The sequence below is a fragment of the Amblyraja radiata genome, chromosome 13 (genome assembly GCF_010909765.2).
Source record: "Amblyraja radiata isolate CabotCenter1 chromosome 13, sAmbRad1.1.pri, whole genome shotgun sequence".
Lineage (NCBI taxonomy): Eukaryota > Metazoa > Chordata > Chondrichthyes > Rajiformes > Rajidae > Amblyraja > Amblyraja radiata.
In genome coordinates, this window is record NC_045968.1 from 44757218 (window position 1) to 44774919 (window position 17702).

Here is a 17702-nt window from a genome sequence, read left to right on the forward strand (position 1 = left end):
ACACACTGGTTACTTGTTACTGGTATGGTGAGAGGTAAAACATGTCCAACCTGTGTCTTCACTTGTGCAGAGACCACTAGTTTCAAAACAGTCATAAATCACGTAAACAGGCCCTTCAGCCCAACTTGTCTAGCTTTGTTTAGTTTGTAACTGGACCAAACAAGTCTTTGTTACAAACCATCTGCCTCTCAAAATCCCCCCTTGCCTGTGTACACTTATTACCTGCCACGCTTTGTCCTGCCTATAGAAACATAGAAATTAGGTGCAGGAGTAGGCCATTCGGCCCTGCACCGCCATTCAATATGATCATGGCTGATCATCCAACAGTATCCCGTACCTGCCTTCTCTCCATACCCTCTGATCCCCTTAGCCACAAGGGCCACATCTAATTCCCTCTTAAATATAGCCAATGAACTGGCCTCAACTACCTTCTGTGGCAGAGAGTTCCATAGATTCACCACTCTCTGTGTGAAAAAAGTTTTTCTCATCTCGGTTTTAAAGGATTTCCCCCTTATCCTTAAGCTGTGACCCCTTGTCCTGGACTTCCCCAACATCGGGAACAATCTTCCTGCATCTAGCCTGTCCAACCCCTTAAGAATTTTGTAAGTTTCTATAAGATCCCCTCTCAATCTCCTAAATTCTAGAGAGTATAAACCAAGTCTATCCAGTCTTTCTTCATAAGACAGTCCTGACATCCCAGGAATCATATGCTCTCTTCCAGCTTTCTTTCCTCACCCCCTCTCCCCCCCCCCCCCACAAAGAGTCCAAAGAAAGGTCCCAAGCCAAAACATCACCTATCCATGTTCTCCAGAGATGCTGCTTGACCTGCACTTTATGTCCTTTTTATGTAAACCAGCATCTGCAGTTCCTTGTTTTTGCAAATAATATAATTCTTATATTAGAGACACAAGAAACTGCAGATGGAAAACAAAGCACAAAGTGCTGGAGCAATTCAATTTTCATTAACATTGATTTCCTGTACCCATGTAATGATTTTTCTGACTTCTGTGTATTTTTAGGTATTTATAAATTGTGTGTATGCACAATTTTAAATTAACAAATATAATGTTTTCTTTTCATATACTGTATTTTGTTTTAAGGCTTTCTGTAGCAAATGATTATTTAAAAAAAGTTTTGATAATTGAGCTAGTCCCAGTATCAAAGATCATCTGGTTATTTTTTTTCCCCATACAAAAAGCAGTTTTTATTCCAGTTTACGATCAGGGAAATGTTGACTTCCTAAATGGCCTTTTATAAAGAAAGTCATGAATATAAGCTTAGTTACCTGTTTCCAGCTTGAACACAAATACAGAGTTTATCCTGTACTGCCTCGTATCCTATGCACTAGGCAGACTTAAATAGTTGATGTAAGAATCACAGATGTACCTCTTCCTATTTTACTTTTTAACAGTTGACCTTTCCCAGTCATAGCGAAGATACTGTCAAGAAAGCGGATTTTAAAACTCTGCTCTATTTTTGATCGTGTCCACAGATGCATACAAAGTGTTTAAAGCTGTGCGATTAGGGCAGCCTGTGGGTGATTGCTAGAGTCTGCTACAGGCTCAAGTTTCCATTGAATGTTAACAAAGACTGTGGAGGGTTCTGTTGGTATTGCAGTGAGAGCATGCTTTCTGGGAACAGGTAAAAGAGAGACCTTCTGTAATCTACAATTACTGCAGCCTTCTTCATGTAATCTCTGCATCTCTTTTGTCGTGTTATGCTCAGCAATTGTGGAGTTGAAAACGGCTTGTTGTCCCAGTTGCAAAGCATAAAGGAAGTTTCAGTGAAGCAAAGTAGTGTGGAGAGGGGGAGGGGCAAAGTTAAGGTCTGGCCTGCAGAAATAATATTAAAAGTGGAGATTATTTTCATCGACTGAACAGAGTACGTTTATGCCTTATGATTTGTCTGTTCGTGCACTTAAACTGATGTTGATTTTCATTGATTTTTCAGAGCACGTGTGTGCATAGCATGATCCTGGTGTTGGTAACAAAGGTGCACTGAGTAAAGTGTATAAATAACTTTCAGTTTCAATACAGTATATATCTTTCAAAGAAAAACGAATGTATACGAATGTGACTATGGTAGAATGTATTGTTCCTCTTTTTATTTAACATAGAAACTCTGATGTACTGGAATTGTAGTTAGTGGTCAGCTGTATTCTAATGAAGTAGATCCATTGTTTGTTCTAAGGACGCTGGTGCATTCCATTGCTTTATGGTTTATTACCAGACTCTGTGCGTGTAGGGTACCATTTGGTATCAGTCACTTGGACATTACTTCAGCAAATAAAATATGAATTGGTTCTTTCTCTCTCTCTCTCTCTCTCTCTCCCTCTCTCTCTCTCTCTTTCTCTTTCTCTTTCTCTTTCTCTTTCTCTTTCTCCCACCCTGACAAGTTGCCCTGAGTAAATCTGTGATCAATTTGATATCATCAATTTAGTAGTGGTTGTAGTTGGATCATGGAGGAAGCTGTTAGCTTAGTCACTGCTACGCTTGGACCACCTCAGTATGAATGTTTAATACAGCAAAAAAAAAAAAGTATTTGAGTCATGCATAATTGATGTAGCTTAATTATAATTTAAAATTGCTTATTTTTCAAGTGGTCGTGTTGTAAAATTAGTCATGCTAAATGCTCAAGAATTTGCAAAAAACTTTGAATGAGAGTTCTTCCAGCTCGACTTCATATTATCCCCCTTCTTTCGTACAAAACGTTAATCTTTTTCCATTTGCTCTTTCCTCGTGAATGCATGCTTGTGTCAATGTGAAATTCTGTCCATCTGTTCCCGTGGGACAGTACCTCAAACAGGAACATAAAAAGTGGGGGGAGAATTCCATGGTTTACCAACATTCAGTGTAGGGCCTCTGGTCTGAATGACATTCTGACAGCTGTTATCTATCTTGAGTTTCCAAACAAAGTTCAATTTACGCAGTTTTGGAGGATTTATAGAAAGACACAAACTGCTGGAGTAACTCAGTGGGTCAGGCAGGGCCTCAGCATCTCTGGAGGACACAGATGCCAGTCGGGACCCTTTTTCCGACTCTGACTGAGCCTATCCATGTTCTCCAGAGATCCTGACTGACCCACTGAGTTACTCCAGCACATTGTTTCTTTAAAAGTCAGTCAATGCAAGGAGTAAAGTTATATGAGGCATAAGAAAATGTCAAGACAAAGGCATGGTTATAGAGGTAGGTTTGAAAGAGCATTTTATAGGAGGAAAGGGGGATTGTCAATCTGAGTTGTTTTTGTAAACCAACATCTGCCATTCCTTGTATTCTCATTTTGGGGGTTTCATTTCGTTTTATTTACCAATGTAGTTCGGGCTATACACAAAGGAGCAGAATTAAGCCATTCGACCATCGCGTCTAACCCGCTATTTGATCATGGCTGATCTATTTTTCCCTCTCAATCCCATTCCTCTGCCTTCTCCCCATAAAGCCCTAACTTATCAAGAACAATCAGACTCCGCTTTAAAAATTAAAAAAAAGCAAAAATAATTGCTTTAATGACAAAAATAACAGTTGCATGGAAAAATAACAAATGCATGGAAATTATTATCAGAGCTTGTCTAAAATCTGTGCATCTCGGCCCCCCCCCCCCCCCCACCCCCCCCCCCCCCCACACACACACACACACACACACACACACACACACAGTCAAGTCAAGAGAGTTTATTGTCATGTGTCCCAGATAGGACAATTACATTCTTGCTTGCTGCAGCACAACAAAATATTGTAGGCAAAAATACAGAACAGACCAGTGTGTCCATATACCATAGAAAATATATATATACGCACATAAATAGACAGATAAAGTGCAAGAGGCTGTTATAGTTCAGAGTTTGTTTGAAGTTGTGTTTAATAGTCTAAATGAAGGGATTAAAAGTAACATTGGCAAATTTGCAGATGACACAAAGCTGGGTGGCAGTGTAAACTGTGAGGAGGATGATATGAGGATGCAGGGTGACTTGGACAGGTTGGGTGAGTGGGCAGATGCATGGCAGATGCAGTTTAATGTGGATAGATATGAGGTTATCCACTTTGGTGGCAAAGACAGGAAGGCAGATTATTATCTAAATGGTGTCAAGTTGGGAAAAGGGGAAGTACAACAGGATCGGGGGGGTCCTGGTTCATCAGTCACTGAAAGTGAGCAGGTACAGCAGGCAGTGAAGAAAGCGAATGGCCTTCATAACATGAGGAGTATAGGAGCAAATAGGTCCTTCTGCAGTTGTACAGGGCTCTAATGAGACCACACCTGGAGTATTGTGTGCAGTTTTGGTCTCCAAACTTGAGGAAGGACATCCTTGCTATTGAGGGAGTGTAGCATAGGTTCACGAGGTTAATTCCCGGGATGGCGGGACTGTCATATGTTGATAGATTGGAGGGGCTGGGATTGTATACTCTGGAATTTAGAAGGATGAGAGGGGACCTTATTGAAACATATAAGATTATTGAGGGTTTGGATACACTAGAGGCAGGAAATATGTTCCCAATGTTGGGGGAGTCCAGAACCAGGGGCCGTAGTTTAAGAATAAGTGGTAAGCCATTTAGAACGGAGATGAGGAAAAACCTTTTCACTCAGAGAGTTGTGAGTGTGTGGAATTCTCTGCCTCAGAGGGCAGTGGAGGCTGGTTCTCTGGATGCTTTCAAGAGAGAGTTTGATAGAGCTCTTAGGGATAGCGGAGTTAAGGGATATGAAGTGAAGGCAGGAACATGGTACTGATTGTGGATGATCAGCCATGATCACATTGAATGGTGGTGCTGACTCGAAGGGCACAATGGCCTACTCCTGCGCCTAATATTCTGTCTGCAAAACAGCAGAATGGCACAAGATGGTGGTGGAATCCAAAGTAGTCCAAAGAAATATGAAAGTACATTTACAGAACAACTGAATTATCAAATGTAACTGTCATGTTAGAATATAACATGGGAGTGTTGTTGCAATATAACAAAATCAGTGTTTGCAGGTTTGGTATTGAACGGATGAAATTTTGGGTCAGGACTTTCTTCAGGGCTGGATGGGGGAGGAAAAGTGAGAGGTATGGGTATATTATTTAATATTGGAGAATGTTCATACTATTGGGCTGTAGGCTACCAAAACGCAGTATGAGATGCTTTTCTTCTATTTGTGCGTATAATTGATATTAAAAATTGTTTGATACTGTTGTCTGTTCTAGGCAGTCTGCAATTTCTGAAATCATTAGCTTCTTATCTACAATATGCAGCCAATTAAGACCACAGGCTACAACTGCTGAACGTTGCTATCCTGAAGGCATTTCATTCAGAATGATAGGTACCTGAACAGGAACTGCAAGGTTATTTTCGAATCAATGAAGATAGTTACGCAAACCTTTGTTGGCTTGAGGACAAATGCAATTGCTAATTTGGGAGATCTCCCAAAAATTACATTTTTTAATCTTTTCATTCGCAACACAAATTGTAGTTTTTGACTAACAAATATTGGTATCTGTGACTACTTACACAATGCCCCCAAGCTGCATGTAGGAACATTAGCAAAATGTTCAAGCATTACTATAGTTAACATTTGTAATTACTCCACTGCGCTATTTAAGGTGTGATGTTAAACTATGTAATTGTGTTTTTTTTAATATTTCCCTCCACCGGTGTTAATGCTTCCCAGCATAAGTTCTGTTCCATCAGAATATTACTCGACCTCCTCATTCACAGACCACAGTTTGTCCGTATTGGTGGAAATGTGTCATCCTCGATAACAATCAGCACGGGAGCACCTTAAAGGCTGCGTGCTCAGCCCCCTGCTGTACTCACTCTATACTCATGACTGCGTAGCCGGACATAGTGCAAACTCCATCATCAAGTTCTAAATGGCTTACCACTTATTCTTAAACTGTGGCCCCTGGTTCTGGACTCCTCCAACACTGGGAACATGTTTCCTGCCTCCAGCGTGTCCAAACCCTTAATAATCTTATAGGTTTCAATAAGATCCCATCTCATCCTTCTAAATTCCAGAATATACAAGCCCAGCCCCTCCAATCTATCAACATATGACAGTCCCGCTATCCCGAGAATTGACCTCGTGAACCTACGCTGCACTCCCTTAATAGCAAGAAAGTCCTTCCTCAAGTTTGTAGACCAAAACTGCACACAATACTCCAGGTGTGGTCTCACTAGGGCCCTGTACAACTGCAGGAGGACCTCTTTGCTCCTATACTCAACTCCTCTTGTTATGGCCAACATGCCATTTGCTTTTTTCACTGCCTGCTGTAGTATAAGTTTCACCTGCATGCTTACTTTCAGTGACGGATGAACAAGGACTCCCAGATCCCGTTGTACCTGTACTTTCCCTTTTCACAACTTGACGCCACTGTTCACACTGCCACCCAGCTTTGTGTCATCTGCAAATTTGTTAATGTTACTTTTAATCCCTTCATCCAAATCATTAATATATATTGTAAATAGCTGTAGTCCCAGCACCGAGCCTTGCGGTACCCCACTAGTCACTGCCTGCCATTCTGAAAGGGACCTGTTAATTCCTACTCTATGTTTCCTGTCTGCCAGCCAATTTTCTATCCATGTCAGCACCCTACTCCCAATGCCATGTGCTTTAATTTTGGCCACCAATCTCCTATGTGGGACCTTATCAAATGCTTTCTGAAAGTCCAGGTACACTACATCCACTGGCTCTTCGTTGACCATTATCCCGGTTACATCCTCCAAAAATCATTGTATTTATTGTTGTATTTATCATTATTGTATGTATACTGAAGATAGAAGGGAATCACGATGCTGGAATCTTGAGCAAAAAACATAGCGCCGAAGGAACTCTGTGTCCATGGTGGAAAATGAACATTGTGGACATTTTGGGTTGAGTCCTTTCTTCAGACGATGGAGTAATGGGGAGAAAGCTGGGAAAGAGAAACAAGGATGGGAAACGCCTTGCAAATGATAGTTGGATACATGTAAGGGAGGGGTGGGATGGATGTTGCGATTGGTAAATACAGTGGCAAAGGTTAGAGATACAAAGGGGTATATAAGAAGAGGAGGTGTAAAATGTAATGGAGCTAGGGATATGGGTAGAAGGGGAAACGAGTAAGGGGGCAAAGAGGGGGATTGAGAGTGGTGGGGGAGAGGAAATAGGAACAGGGTGATGAAGATGGTGAGGGAAAAGGGGGAATGAGTCGAAGGGCTGGATGGGGAAGAAGTCATAGTCATTGAGTGATACAGTGTGGAAACAGGCCCAACTTACCCACACCGGCCGACATGTCCCAGCTACACTAGTCCCACCTGCTAGCATTTGGTCCATATCCCTCCAAATCTGTCCTATCCATGTACCTGTCTAACTGCTTCTTAAATGTTGGGATAGTCCTTGCTTCAACTACCTCCTCTGGCAGCTTGTTCCATACATCCACCACCCTTTGTGTGGAAAAAGTTACCCCTAGAAAAAGTGTGGGGTATGGGCATATTATTTCAAATTGGATAATTCAGCTTTCATACCATTGGGTTCTGAGTTACTGAAGCGCAGTGTGAGATGCATTTCTTCCATTTGTGCATGGCTTCGGAACATTTATCATGAAAAGGCATTAACCTAAAACATCAACTCTGTTTCACTCTTCACAGATGCTGCAGAACTCTTGAGTATTTCCAGCATTCACTGTTTTTATTTCATACTTCCAGCATTTGCATTTGTTTTGCTTTGTAATGCTGATACTTAGAGATCCTTTCTCTGTAAAATGCCACACTTGAAGTCTTGTTCTGCTTCCTGTTTCCTGTTGAGCTTTTAACAATTGAAAATGTTGTTGGTATTTGGTCTCTGAATTGCTTTGATTGATTGAAAGAGACAACATGGAAACAGGCCCTTCTGACCACCATGTCCACGCCGACCATCGGTCACCCTTTCACAATAGTTCTATGTTATTCCACTTTCGCATCCACTCTCTACGCACTCAGGACAATTTACAGAGGCCAATTAACAAGCTACAATCCCGCGCATCCTTGGAATGTGGGAGGAATCCAGAGTTTTATTTGACAGACTGAACGAGTGCAACTGTTTTTTCCCCCTGTCTGTATTCTAACTCTTACCGAGTCTTGTTTGCCCATCTTGCCATTGCTGTCTGACTTGGATTTCACCAGGTCAAACCTTGACCAAAAACCTTGATTCTTCAAGCTTTTATCTTTGTTGGCACTTTGCTCCATAATTTTGTCAGATCCTATCTCTGAAAACTCCTTCACTGTGATCTAGGCACTTATCCAATTCTAGCCTCTTGTGGGTTCCCTAATTTTGTTTTCTTGTTGTCAGTCCTGCCTTCAGCTATTTACTTCCTATATGATGGAATTCTCTCCACCTCTCCCTGCTTCTTTTAAGACAGTCCTGCAAAACCTCCCTTTTTTTTAAATCAAGTATTGGCTCACCAGTTCCTGGATCTCTAAATGTGACTTGGTGTTGAACTTTGCTTGCTTATGCTATTGTGATGTGTTTGGGGATGTTATGCTGTGTTATGGGTGCGATATAAAGACATGATGCTGGTTGTGGATCAATGAGATTCTGTCTCCATCAGATGCTGTCACAATTGAGCCCTCGCAACACAATGATTAATGAGTTAGCAAGTTTTCGTAATCGCCTAGTTAATTGCCAGATATCTTGAAGCCTTGAAATTGTAGCATTTGTTTGGAATTCGGTGCCAAATGTATTAATGTGATTTGTCCCTTCTGGTATCTGACACCATTTAAATGAAATCAAAATCTTTGGGTAAATGCCATTATGTGTGCCTGTTCATAATCTGTTTTCTTAAATTCCCCATCAATAGTGCCATGTGCTCCATTCTGTTGATACCCTTTGTACTGACAGGCTTACTGAGACAGGTGGTGTTTTTCTTGCTTCCTGGGACATTCCACAAGAGGCAGCTGCTGCAGCTCTTCTGATCAATGCCAGTTTATGCCACCTGCACTGGCTTTAAAGCTGGTCATCAGCACTTTGAGCACTACACTCAGAACAGGTGTTCCTCCTGGATTGTCATGCAGGAAATGAAGCCTTCGGCCCACCATGTGTACACTGAAACATCTAGACTAATTCAATTTTCCTGCACTTGGTCTGTAGCCTTCAGCGCCTTGCGCTTCAAGTCTTTGTCCAGCTGCTTATATATTATGAGAGTACCTGCCTCAACTCCACAATTTAGGAACTGTGTTCCCGATTCTAACAACCCTCACAGTGAAAAGCTTCAGTGGAGGCTGAGGGTCTATGTCAAGAATGCCTTGAGGTGGTGAACTGGAACATATTCAAGATCACTTCATCCAGCCTGAATGGGCATACCTCGGTTGTCACTGGATTCATCAAGAAATATGTTGATGACTTTGAGATGACAAAGACAATTCAAGTTTACCCTAACTGAAACCTTGGATGAACAGGGAGATTCACTCTCTGCTAAGGTCCAGGTCCAAGGCTTTCAAGAAGTTTACAAAAAAAACATTTGGGCAGATGTGACAGGTTGAGAGGGATATGGGCCAAGCGCAGGTAGGTGAGACCAGTGTAGATGAGGCATGTTGGTTGGTGTGGGCAAGTAGGGCCGAAGCTATATAACTCTATGACTCCAAGAATGATCCCACCCAGTAAAAGAATGCCAAGTTTGATATAGTAGTCAGGCCAAGTATGATCTTCCTAAAGCCATCGGGGATGCCTGGAGACTTCCAAAACAAGATGCTGGTGCAATTTAATCAAACGGATGCCTGGAGATTGTGGCTGGAAACAATGCATGTCCATGAGATGTCTTTTGGATCCTTTTTGAACTGACTAACACTTATCTTCCACTTAGGCATCGCCCACTGGCTCTGTCTCGTACATCTGAGTGGGATAAAAATCAGAACTGCTTTTAAGACGGTAAAATCTTGGAAATAAGACCATAATGAAGTGCAATGGACAGTATTTTGTCAGTCATCCAGCTAATCTAGATCCCTCTGCAATTTGTGTATAGGAAAAATAGGTCTACAAGGAATGCCATCTTTGCACTACATTCAGCACCGGATCACCTTGACAATAAGGTTACCTTTGTCAGGATTTTATTCATCGATTACAGCTCGACCATCAACCATAGCACCAAATAAGCTTGCCCCTATTTATCTGGAACTTGGCCATCAACCATAGCACCAAATAAGCTTGCCCTATTTATCTGGAACTTGGCCTTGGGACCTCCATATGCAGCTGGCTTCTCGACTTCTTGATCAGCAGACCTCAGTTGCTTAGGATTGATCATAACATTTCCTCCTCCCTTGTCCTCTAAAGTGGTGTTCCTTAGAGTTGTGTGTTTGGTCCCTGGCTCCATTCCGTATGCACCCATGGATGTGGGGGAACGTACGTCAACTTGATCTTTAAGTTTTTGCCGATGATGCTGCCTATGATGCCAACATTGTTGGCCGGATCTACAACAATGATGAGATAAAGTTCTGGTAAGAGATCGAGATCCTTGTGTCATGGTATCAGGGCAATAACTTAGACCTTAACATCAGGAAGACGAAAATGTTGGTTGTTGCTCTGAGGAAGCAAGCAGGATGAACACGTGGCTGGCCTCATCAACAGAGCTGCTGACGAGATGATTGTCAGGGTCATTTTCTTAAGCATTCATATTACCAGTAACCAAACTAAGTCCGTTCACCAAGCGGTGATCAAGATAACACTTCAGCGTATTTACTTTGTTAGACATCTGAGAAGATTCATCAAGTCCACGAGGATTCTCTCGAGCTTCTGTCACGATGCTGTAGTAAGTATTCTGACGGGATGCATTTGCAGAGACTGCATCTGCAGAGACTATCCAGTTCATCGCAGACGGGTCACTTCCTTCCACCCAATCCATCTTCACGGTTCGATGTATCAGCAAGGCTGGAAGTGCGGTCAAGGATGCCTGCCCCCCTGGTCATTCCTGTTTCTCTCTTCCTCCTTCTGGGAGAAGATGCAGGAGCTTGATAGCACAGATATCCAGAACTTAAGAACAGCTTCTTCCCACTGCCATCCAACACCTGAACCACTCAGAAGATAGACACAAAATGCTGGAGTAACTCAGCGGAACAGGCAGCATCTCTGGAGAGAAGGAATGGGTGACGTTTCGGGTCGAGACCCTTCTTCAGACTGGTTAGGGGTAAGGGAACCGAGAGATATAGATGGTGATGTGGAGAGATAAAGAACAATGAATGAAAGATATGAAAAAAGTAACGATGATAAAGGAAACAGGCTGTTTGTAGAGTGAAAATGAGAAGCTAGTGCGACCTGGGTGGGGGAGGGATAGAGAGAGAGAGGGAATGCCGGGGATACCAGGTAAGTGAAATCAATTTTCATACCACAGGGCTGTAAGCTACCCAAGTGAAATATGAGATGCTGTTCCTCCAATTTGCGTTTAGCACTCTGACTATGGAGGAGACCGAGGACAGAAAGGTCTGTGTAGGATTGGGAAGGAGAATTAAAGTGTCCAGCAACCGGGAGATCAGGTAGGTTCATGCGAGCTGAGCAAAGGTGTTCCGCGAAATGATCGCCCAGTTTGCGTTTGGTCTCGCCGATGTATAAGAGTCCACATCTTGAACAACGGATGCAGTAGATGAGGTTGGAGGAGGTGCATGTGAACCTCTGCCTAACCTGAAAAGACTGTTGGGGTCCCTGGACGGAGTCGAGGGAGGAGGTATTGCGACAGGTGTTGCATCTTCTGCGGTTGCAGGGGAATGTACCTGGGTAGGGGGTGGTTTGGGTGTAAAGGGATGAGTTAACCCGGGAGTTGCAGAGGGAACAGTCTCTGCGGAAGTCGGAAAGGGGTGGGAGATGTGAAAGAGATGGGAAAATGTGGCTCGTGTTGGGATCTCGTTGGAGGAAATTTCAGAGGATGATGTGTTGTATGCGACGGCTGATGGGGTGGAAGGTAAGGACTAAGGGGACTCTGTCTCTGTTGCGACTAGGGGGCGGGGAAGCAAGGGCGGAGCTGCAGGGTACGGAGGAGACACGAGTGAGGGCATCATCTATGATGGGAGAGAGGAACCCCCGTTCCATAAAGAATGAGGACATCTCAGATGTTCTAGTATGGAACATCTCATCTTGGGCACAGATACGGCGTAGACGGAGGAATTGGGAGTGGGGGATAGTCTTTGCAGGAAGCGGGGGGGGGAAAGTGTAGTTGAGATAGTTGTGGGAGTCAGTGTGTTTGTAATAGACGTCAGTCAATAGTCTATTTCTTGTGATGGAGACTGTGAGATCAAGAAACGGGAAGGAGCTGTTGGAGATGGTCCAAGTAAATTTGAGTGCAGGATGAAAATTGGTGGTGAAGTCCATGAGTTCTGCATGGGTGCAGGAGGTAGCACTGATGCAGTCATCAATGAAACGGAGATAGAGTTTGGGGATAGGGCCAATGTACACCTGGAACGGAGATTGTTCAATGTACCCGACAAAGAGGCAGGTATAGCCATGCGGGTGCTCATAACTACGCCTTGGACTTGGAGGAAGGGGCAGGAATCAAAGGAGAAGTTGTTGAGGGTGAGGACCAGTTCCGTTCGGCGGAGTACAGTGTTAGTAGAAGGAAATTAGATGGTTCTGTGTTAGAGGAAGAAACGGAGGGCTTTAAGGCCTTCCTGGTGAGGGATAGATGTGAAGAGTGACTGAATGTCCATAGTAATGATGAGGGAGTGGGGGCTCAGAAAGCGGAAGCCATTTAAGAGACGAAGGGCATGTGAGGTATCTTGGACATGGGTTGGGAGAGATTGGACCAGGGGGGAAAGGATGGAGTCGAGGTACGTGGAAATTATTTCCGTAGGACAGCAGCAGGGAGAAACAATATGCGACCTAAAACATCACCAATTCCTTCTCTCCAGAGATGCTGCCTGTCTCGCTGAGTTACTCCAGCGTTTTGTGTCTATCTTTGGTTTAACTAGCATATGCAGTTCCTTCTTACACCTGAACCATTCACCTCTTTCACACCCCATTCCTGGAGATGCTGCCACATGCTCTTACTCTTTACTCGACAATAGACAATATGTGCAGGAGTAGGCCATTCGGCCCTTTGAGCCAGCACTGCGATTTAATGTGATCATGGCTGATCATCCCCAATCAGTATCCCGTTCCTGCCTTCTCCCCATATCACCTATTTTTAAGAGCCCTATCTAGTTCTCTCTTGAAAACATCCAGAGAACTGGCCTCCACCGCCCTCTGAGGCAAAGAATTCCACACTCACCACTTTCTGTGAGAAAAGTGTTTCCTCGTCTACCTCATTCATTTATTTTGTTATTGTACTTTAATATTTCTTTGCACTAAAACATTGATTGCATCACTCAGTCTGTTTCGCACTGGCCACATTAATAGTTGTCTTTATCATTACTGTACGAATACAGTTTACTCCAAGGCTTGTGTGAACAACATTAATGTAATCGCATTGTGGTTTATACCACAAACTGTTCAAATCTAATCTAAACCTCTTCTGCCTTACTTTACATTGTAGACACTTAAGCTAAGGGGAATGCTTCCTTTTATCCACTCTTCCCGGTGTGCATTTCCGTCAAATGTTCAGTATAAACTATTTTATATGCATTGGAGTTCAGAAGAATGCGAGGTGATCTTATTGCAACCAGATTTTGAGGGGGATTGATGAGGGGAATAGGAAGCTAAACAATCTGTGGAATTTTGTGCTCGGGGAATTGGTCAGACTGTTTCATTGTATGTATTCGGGGTCTGGAGGGGAGTTGTGGGAAAGTGGAAACTGAGGCCAAGGACAAATCTTACTGAATGCTGCACCAGGCTCCAGGAGCTGTGTAGACTCATTGAGTCATACTGCACAGAAACAGGCCCTTCGGCCCAGCTTGCCCATGCCAACTAAAGTACCCCATCTGTACTGGTGCCATCTGGCTGCCTTTGGCCCATCTTTTCCCATCCATGTACCTGTCCAAATGTCTTTTAAACTGACAGCACCCATAGTCAGGATCGAACCCGGGTTTCTGGCACTGTAAGGCAGCAACTCTACCGTTGCACCACCAGGTTGCCCATTATGGTCTACCATCATTCCCAATTATGGTGGAATTATGGTTCACTCCAGATTATCTTTTATTAAAATGTACAGCATAAATTTGGGAAATTACTGGATTTTCTGTATAACAAACAAATATGGTGGCTGAAGTAGCAACACTTTCATCCCAAAATGTATTTAATTGTGAGTGTAAATAGAAGACTAGAAATTAAAACATTTTCTCAACTTCACCGGTACTAGAAAATGTACAGTGGGGACATATTTGGAAATCAGCTCACCGATATATGCATATGGCTATGTAATGGAATGAATTAAGAATTTTTTCCTCTAAGGTTGTAAGGCGGTGGCTTATTTCCAGCCTTGAGCTGTAAAGATATTTCAGAGGAGGTTCTTCGTTGTGTAGCAATGAATACTTTTGCTTTAAACACAATCAGTTCCTAGCGATGAACATTATTGGAATCTTGTTTTGACCAGTTCCAAAATGTATTTCCACTTTGACATTGTTCAATTGGGGGGGGGGGGAGGGGGTTGGAGAGCTGACGACTGTGGGGCCTTGCAGAAGATGCTAGGGCTGGCTGTAAAGGGAGTTGCTTTTGTCCTGAGCAGAACTGATAAAGATTTACTGAGTTGTAAATCCAGAGTTGATTTGGCAGCAACTACCCGTTATTCATTTCCTTCACAATGCTGAGGAGAATAAACCAAATGATGTAATAACTACTTGCTTATTGAAAAATGTCACCACATAAAATTCCAAAATGGATGAGGGAGGGAGGTTTCCTTTTTTATTAGGAGAATTTTTAGAATCCGTAGTTTTGTTTAACCATTGCACTACTTGGTTTCAGGAAGGTGTGTGATGAATGCTGCTCTGCTTTAGTTATATTTGAGAAATAATGAAGCTAATCCAAAGATGAATTGTTTATAATTAGACTTTGAAAATGCTACATGGTGTTGTCTCTATTGTTTCATAAGGAAGATGGACCATCATGTGTATCTTAATTATCTCAAGGGTGGAGGCCACGTTGAAAGAAAGATCCCAACATGAGTGTGTAAATTTATCATTTGTGACAGTTTACAACCCTGTGTATATGGAGCTGTTCCACCAAAGGTGTGCAGCCATTTTGCTGCAACAGATCTTGGGGGTTTGGGAATGATGTGAAGTAGAGTACTAGAGCACACGTTGGGTTATAGTAGTCAACTTACTCGATTCACACTTAGAGTAGAGAGTTCAAATCCCACAAGTGCTTTCTGTGTGCTTTTGTAATAAGTTAGTCTTGTTTGCCTTTGGTAAAGTAGTCCACTGCACGGAAGTGTGCCAAATTGAGTTTGATATATTGTGGAAGGAAAATGTTATTCAGCTGTGGGTAAAATGTGACAACTAAAGGATAACTCATTCACCGGGCTAGCAGAGGCATGATGGCCTGACTGTCCTTGCATAATGTGCTGAATTACAACTTTTGGAAGTAAAACAATATATTTGGGAACAGCTAAGTCAGTGAATTGAGCTTTCTGACTTTATGCTACACTTTTCTGAACAGCTTCTATTTGATTTTCAGTTCCTGAGATATTTGGTTAGATGTATCCCTAACTCTGAATTAAGCAAAACTTAGGTGCAGGACAACCTTGTTATTAAACCTCAATTGACAGAAGAAGAAACCTTTGGAGTAGTCCATGTTCAACATGGTACTGAAAGGGAACCACATAGAAGAGTCCCAACCCTAAACGTAATCTATCCATGTTATCCAAAGATGCTGCTGCCTGACCCGCTGAGTTACTTCAGCACTCCGTCATATTTTAAACCTCCTCCAATATTGGGGACAAAAATATATGTTCGTTGTCCCTCCGTTTGCTTATTCTACCTTCCTCATTTGAGATCCATGAAATGGAACCATACAGTAAAAAATGCAACACTTGTACTGTAATCTCAGCATCATCTCCAAATATTGGTTCAAATTTGAAATCAGCCATTTGCCCAGAAAAGAAAACTAAAATCTAAGGAAATTTCAAAGCTGTATAAATGAAGCATGATTAGGAAAATGTTATTTAATTATAAAAATCATTTATTGAGGAACTTTGCAAACCTGAAAATACAAAGTGTGCCTGCATTTGTAAAAGTAACTGAATTCTTGACAAAGATTCCTCATCCAAAAGGTTGTGTCTTTCCTCTCTTCAAATATTACCAACTCACGTAATATTCCAGCATTTAACACAGTTGAAGCCCCCTGTTTTGAGATGAATGCCTGGGCAATTTGGTAAAATGGGGTAGAGGGACCAAATATTCAGTACTTTATTTGCAATAATTATTTTAATATCCATAAAATATACTAAATGCTGAAACCAAGACATACACCCGTGGCTATAAATCTCTGCTTTGTCCCACTGCTGCTTTTCTGAAAGATACAGAATTAAATTAAAATGTTGCTAATGAAAGTTTGACTCACTTTTAACCTTGCATGCAAGTTAGCAGTTCTAATCGTCTCTGTTTGCATATCTCGTAGCTTCTGATGATGATAAACCTACCTGCTCATCTTCGATGTTGATGTCATTTTAGCCTCTTCTATTAACTAGGGAAGTGAATTCCACAGCCTGTGTGCTGACGTTTGTTCCAAAATCTTCGGTACTGTAATTTCTTTGTAAAGTCTCTCAATGACTGAAAGTATTTTTCATCCTTCAATAATTTTAAATGCTTCCATCATCTAGCTCTGTAATCTGTCCTGAGAAAACTAACAGACCCATTGTTTCAACTCTTTGCACTTGTTTCATCAAACTGGAGAACATCACAGTTAATCAGCACTGGGCCTCTATCCATAATATGCTGCATAATATCCATCGAGAAAGACAGTCAGAGAGCCAACGAGAATGATGGGAGGCCCGGCTGGGAGCGGTGGGGCGCCAAGCACAAAGGGGATCCCAGGGTGGAAGAGGATGCTGCCATGTGCAGTGGCAAGCAGTGGATAGTCTGACGAAGGGTCTCCACCTGAAACATCACTGATTCCTTCTCTCCAGAGATGCTGCCTACCCTGCTGAGTTACTCCAGCATTTTGTGTCTATCTTCTAGTAGATAGGACTGTTCGGTGAACTTTTGTAACTTTGTCGGTGCCAAAACGTGGCGACACTTCTGGACTGCCTAGGTGAGGTCTGCTACATGATTTTATCGGGTCATATGCAAAACAAAGCATTTCACTGTACCTAGGTACATGTGACAATAGAGTATCATTGAATATAACTTCGTAACTGAGGTCAGAGTAGGGTTATTTAAAGGTTTGATTGTTGACTTAGAGATGTGTCATTTAATTGGTAGAACAAGATCTGATTTATACTTGTTTCCAGCTATTCATTTTGAAACGTTTTGCACAAAGAGCAAATAATTGCAACAAATATACAGTGTGCTGAACAGCTGAACAGGGCTCGGAAAACAATTGCAATACAGGTTCTCGGGAAAATACAACAGATGGACAGCAGATTAAAGATCCACACCATCCCACATACATTATTACATAGGAAATGTTCTTAGCAACTAGCTGAGCTGTGCATTCCAGGAAGTTCTTGCATTCAACCCCTAGGCTGTGCTGAATTAGTTGATCTACTTTCAAGGTTGTGCATTTGGCCGAGTGATGTCTCTGGATTGAAATATGGAAAATTGAACAACGTTTTGCAGAGAAATGTTCCCTAAAGTGATTATCGGTGTCCAGAAAATTAAATGTCATTCAAATTCAGATCAGTTCAGATTCAGATTTGTGTATGTCAAATA

At 42.3% G+C, this 17702-nt stretch overlaps 1 protein-coding gene across 5 annotated transcripts in view; it reads left to right on the plus strand.

Annotated features, from left to right (window-relative positions):
• The window catches only part of tfdp2 (transcription factor Dp-2), a 188828-nt gene that overhangs the window by 79164 nt on the left and 91962 nt on the right, over positions 1–17702 (plus strand). The window contains exon 1 of one of the 5 annotated variants that reach the window (XM_033031916.1): positions 1540–1641. The exons of the other annotated variants lie outside the window; for them this stretch is intronic. Coding sequence (XP_032887807.1) covers positions 1578–1641 — 64 coding nt within the window. The 5' untranslated portion in view covers positions 1540–1577. Of the gene's footprint in view, positions 1–1539; positions 1642–17702 lie in introns of those variants that run through there. 5 annotated transcript variants of the gene reach the window in all.